The sequence below is a fragment of the Pinus tabuliformis genome, chromosome 4_1, assembly GCF_031772625.1.
Source record: "Pinus tabuliformis cultivar Carrire ecotype Pingquan chromosome 4_1, CPIR1, whole genome shotgun sequence".
Lineage (NCBI taxonomy): Eukaryota > Viridiplantae > Streptophyta > Pinopsida > Pinales > Pinaceae > Pinus > Pinus tabuliformis.
Window position 1 is genome coordinate 49,550,373 of NC_142303.1, and position 5,505 is coordinate 49,555,877.

At 36.8% G+C, this 5,505-nt stretch overlaps 1 protein-coding gene across 1 annotated transcript; it reads right to left on the bottom strand.

Moving 5' to 3' along the window:
• Positions 1-257: 257 nt before the first annotated feature.
• LOC149174108 (uncharacterized) lies at positions 258-749 on the bottom strand. Its single transcript, XM_089420743.1, has one exon. It carries the CDS (start codon positions 747-749, stop codon positions 258-260), a length of 492 nt encoding a protein of 163 aa, XP_089276869.1.
• Positions 750-5,505: the final 4,756 nt, after the last annotated feature.

Here is a 5,505-nt window from a genome sequence, read left to right on the forward strand (position 1 = left end):
CCACCATCCGATCATCGTAGGCAGTTATGGAGTTCGTTACTATAACAACCCAATGTTGTGAATACTGAGAAAGGGAAAAATGGTGAAGGCACCACTGGGGTTATAACATGAATCTATTACAGCAAAAACTGCAGGCTGCCCGACTTGAATCTATTACAGCAAAAACTGCAGGTTGCTCCTTTGTACTCGTGAGCCGAACGATTGGCTAAATAGGACAAAGGAATGCTGAAAAGGGAGGCGGCAGCCTGATGCGAGCTTCAGGAGATATCTTGGGCCATGGTCATATGACAGAGCCTGCTTGGCCGTGGCTGAAAAGACGATCTCCTTCGCATGTGGTGGCTGGAGGGGCGTATGAGAGCTGTGAGGGCTCTTTTCACCCATTCGCCTTCCACACTGCCGATCCTTACCAACGAATTCGTCATGGCAGATCTCCTCGCATTCAGCTGAGAATGCGTAGATGAGGAGTGACTACTGGTATTTCTATGAAGACTGCAACGGAACGAACCAGGGTGATTCGTGGGTGAACACATACACGTCTTCCTAGGCGGAGCACAGGGAATGGACTTCATTGGGGACATCTCCTTTTGGTGTAATGGGACGCCGCACAGATCGAACCTGCGACGAGGATCTATCGAGGGCGAAACCGACTGAAGATGAAGCAGCGCAGAAGCAGACGAAGAATAAGAAGAGGCGTCGCTAAATTTAGCACCAGTAGGCGAGAGGGTTCTGTGAACAATGAAGTTGGACATTGGGTACTTTAGAAAAAAATCACAAAAAGAAAAGAATATGATTATAGAGTTTTTTAAATTTGGTACATCATTTATATTGAAATATAGTTTTTTAGAGGAAAATGGTTGGTTAATTATTTTGAAGTACTTATTTATATATTTTGATTTTTATTGAGAAATTATTTGTTATTATGTGTTTTGTAAATGATATCTCATATTAATTAAGATGGATTACATTTTTGAAAGATTACTAAATATTTTCAATTTTGTAAATGACTATAATCAATCACATTTTGATTCTTTAATCATGGGTTAGATTTACTTAAGCAAAATTTGTTGGATTAAAATAAGAACATGGTAGACACTAAGGAGATTAGGAGATTAGAGATTAGTGGTATATAGCAATGTGATATCTTGAATAGTTTCAAGAATCATAAGGGAAACAATACAGAGATGAAAATTTAAATGTAAATTTTATTCGCAAATCATAATGGAAACAATACAGAGATGAAAATTTAAATGTAAATTTTATTCGCATCTAAAGAACTGCACAAAATTTGTACAAATTCAATAATTTTGATAAAATTTTGTGTTGGGAACTGGACACCAATAGTGAGAGAAGAGTGAGAAAAAACTTACCACAAATTCTATTATCTAAATTTATTATTATAAATATTTCACTTTAAGAAGTTTTTACTAAAATTTAGTTATTCAAATTCCATTTATATTCCATCTTACAAAACAAACATGAATAAAATATAACCTAAAATTTCAAGCAGGTCTTTGCTAAAGAAATGTATTCTTATAAAAAATTGTGTTATAGTTGCTCATGTTGACACTGGTTCGACATCATTGTGATTGGAGGTAAAAGTTGAAAAGACTTACCACTCATTCTATTAGCCAAATTTACTATTACAAATGTTTCAAATTTAAATTATTCAAATTCTATCTCATAATAATTAATGAAAATTTAAATGTAAATTGTTTGTCCATTCAAAACATTGGGCCAAAGGCATACAAATTGGATAATTTTGATAAAACATTGTCCTAGAGATGCTCATATAGAAATTGGGTTGCCACTGTTATGGTTGGAGGGAAAGGTTAAAAATACTTAGCACACATTTTATTACCCAAATCATTGGGTACTTTAGAAAAAAATCATAAAAAGAAAAGAATATGATTATAGAGTTTTTTAAGTTTGGTACATCATCTATATTGAAATATAGTTTTTAAAGAGGAAAATGGTTGGTTAATTATTTTGAAGTACTTATTTATATTTTTTTTATTTTTATTGAGAAATTATTCATTATTATGTGTTTTGGAATTTATAGTGAGAGAAAAGTGAGAAAAAGCTTACCACAAATTCTATTAGCTAAATTTATTATTATAAATATTTCACTTTAATAAGTTTTTACTAAAATTTTAATTATTCAAATTGCATTTATATTCCATCTTACAAAGCAAACATGAATAAAAATATAACCTAAAATTTCAAACAGGTCTTTGCTAAAAAAATGTATCCTTATAAAAAATTGTGGTATGTGGTGAGCGCCAGTATTGCAACAAGAATGCTACAACTTCTGGGCTGCCAACTTTACTCTTATCAACCTGCTAGTTCGTAACAAACTTGGAAGCATCGGTGCTATATACACAAGTACTAGTTCTCATTGTAGGTTGTCACTTGGTCAGCCGACGCGAGATCACTAGGAGCTCAAGCCAACTTCTATAGATTTCAGAAGAAGCTCTATGTGTGATGAAAGGAAAGAAATATTACTCTACAGAGGCTATTCTAATTGCAGAAAGGAGAAACACTGGAATGTAAAGCAAAACCTAGTAAAGCCTACTTAACAAGCTAATTCTACTTTTGCCACAAACACTATGAAAACCATGAAAGAAATGCCATTACCTACTCAACGAATTAAACAATATCTAATCATGCTATTTCTGGAAGTAAATAAGAAAAAAACATATTTTTGGATTTTTATGTGAATTTCACATGCATCTAATTTATTGTGTATGAGTGTGGCAGCGAACAGGTGGCATTGGAGGGTGGTTTTGGAGCTTGGGAGGATGTAGGATGGTGTTGATGGGTCCTAGGAGGTCTTAGGTGGCCTTCTGAAGGCTTTTCCCACACTCGGCCTTCAAAAGAAAGCCTACATGAAAAACTACAGGAGGACACATGAAATTTACAGGAGGAAAATAGGGAAACTATAGGAGGCCTACAAGAGGAGGCCGAGAGCAATTTCCGTTGTTTTGAGGGTGTAAGAGTGGGTGGAAAAGGTGGATGAGGGTTGGAATGAGGTGTTAGGGTGCCTAAGGTCTACCATGAATCACTAGGAGAGAGAAAGATGATTAGGTTTGATCAAGGATAGAGGAAGAAGTTATATGGAAAAATATGAAGGAAACTAGGGCAGAATTGAGGTGAGGTTTAGGAGACCTATAGGGCATGGATCAGATGGAGGATGTGATTGCTGATAAGCTAGCCTACTATTGGAAGAGATCTGCTGCAAAGGAACTGACAGTCAGCCAAGAAGATCAAGCAAGCAATGAAATGAGCGCATCTAGAAAAACAAAGTTTTGTATTAAAATGATCTAAACTATGATCTATGAAAGGAAATGATGAGAAATGTTGTAGGAAAGGAAAACATGAAAGAGGACTATTGTAAATCAGGAAATGAACACGAGGAAGGAGATATGAAGCAAAGATAAACTGGACTATTAACCTACTAAAGAGCTGCAAACACTAGAAGTCCTATGAATGAGGAAAATCTGTGTTTTTGGGGCAGCAAGAGAGTCTTTGCCTCAAATGATGGTCCCAGAGGGAGGAAGAGAGGCCAAGGAACTATTGCTAGACTTATGAATATTTTCTGATCGCTGCTCAACCTGCTACAGAAAGAACAAATGGAAGCAAACTACAAAATCATCAAAAGCAACCTATTTTTAACCATAAAAGAAATATGTCTAACAACAAACTAATGTACAACTGAAGTAAAGCATACAAATAAAATTGAAGAGAAGCTTGGCTGCTTGGATTGGGCCCTAACCCAAGGGGTTCAGCCCTCTGAGGTAACTCAGTGCTAGCTAAAAAAGGATTCCATCTTTATTATCAAAAAATAATAAGATTACATTAAACTATCACACAAAAATAAGCTCAAAATTTGAGCAGAGTTTACATAAGCAAAAATCTGACCCTAGTGAGGCCTTAGGCCTCTCTACTTATACATCTGAAGCTACCAACAACTTCCTTAAAATCTGTTAGGTGTGGAGTCTGATTATCTTCTGTATTCAAAGGTTTCAGCCAGATGTATACCCCAGGAAGACTATACACCCCTCCATGCGGGGGGGTTAATCCCCCTCGGTTGGGGGGTTCGGGGGCCAGTGATCCCCCGGCGGGGGTTCAGGGGCAGTGCCCGAGGCTAAAAATAGATGTAAAATTGCCTTGTAAAAGTCTAGTAATTTCTAGTCAATCTGGGCCGTTCATTAGGCGGATGATTTGACGGTAGAAGTTATGTTTAATTTAGGGTTTTTTTCCCTAGAAGGCAACCCCTTACTATATATGAGGGAATTGTATTGCTTCTATTTTATTTGTATTCTGAGTGAGGAAGAGAGAGGAGATTGAGAGCGAAGAGGGTGTTACAGCGGATCTGCTGTAGGTTGTATCTCTTTAGTTTGCTGGATAATATAATAAAAGAAGTACTGGCTGTTTCTCCGTGGACGTAGCCCAAACTGGGTGAACCACGTATATCTGTGTCTCTCTTATTTTAGGTGTTTTCTGTGTTTATATTTCTGCAATATTTTATGTGTTCCATTGCTCTATAATATATAATTTTCTAACAACTGGTATCAGAGCCGAAGGTCTATTTGGCTAATAAACTCACAGGAGAGAAGGGTTCCTGGTTCGAGTGGGAGCAATGGAGAAAGATGATAGGTTTAGGGTCGAAAAATTCAACGGCCAAAACTACTAGCTGTGGAAGATGCAGATGGAAGATTACCTGTATCAGAGAGATCTGTACTTACCATCGAGCGGAAAGACAAAGACGCCGACGAATATGACAAACACAGAATGGGATATTTTGGATAGAAAGGCACTTGGAACAATATGACTGTGCTTAGTGGCGTCGGTAGCATTTAATATTTCAAAGGAAACAACAACATAGGGTTTAATGTCAGCATTGGCCAAACTATATGAAAATCCTTGGCCTCAAATAAGGTATTTCTTGTGAAGCGTTTATTTAATATGAAGATGTCAGAAGGTGGATCTGTTGCAGATCATTTAAATGATTTTAATACAGTTACAAGTCAGTTAAGTTATGTAGCTGTAAATTTTGATGATGAAGTTAGGGCTCAGTTATTTCTGTGCTCATTTCCAGAAAGTTGGAATGGTTTAGTTATGGCCATTAGTAACTCTGTCTCTACATCTAGTACTTTAGAGTTTGATGATGTTGTCGGTGCACTCCTTAGCAAGGAAATGTGACGGAAAAGCTCCGTTGAGACATCAGGTAATGCTTTGAATACAAAGACTAGAAGAAGAAAAATGGAAAGAAGAAAGAGCCCAAGATATCGCAGTAAGTCAAGACAAGGCAGATCCAAGTCTAGATCGGGGATATTGTGCTAGAAATGCGGGAAGAAAGGACACCTGAAGAAACACTGCAAGTCTCAGAAGGGAAAAGAAGGAGATGCGCAGCAAGAAACTAATCATGAAGCGAATGTAACAGGTGATGTGTTGCAAGATGCTTTGATTCTTTCATTAGAAAATATTATTGATGCTTGGGTGGTA

Bases quoted from the DNA above. Each gene is read 5' to 3' on its own strand.
- LOC149174108 (XM_089420743.1), bottom strand. From the start codon at position 749: ATGTCCAACTTCATTGTTCACAGAACCCTCTCGCCTACTGGTGCTAAA.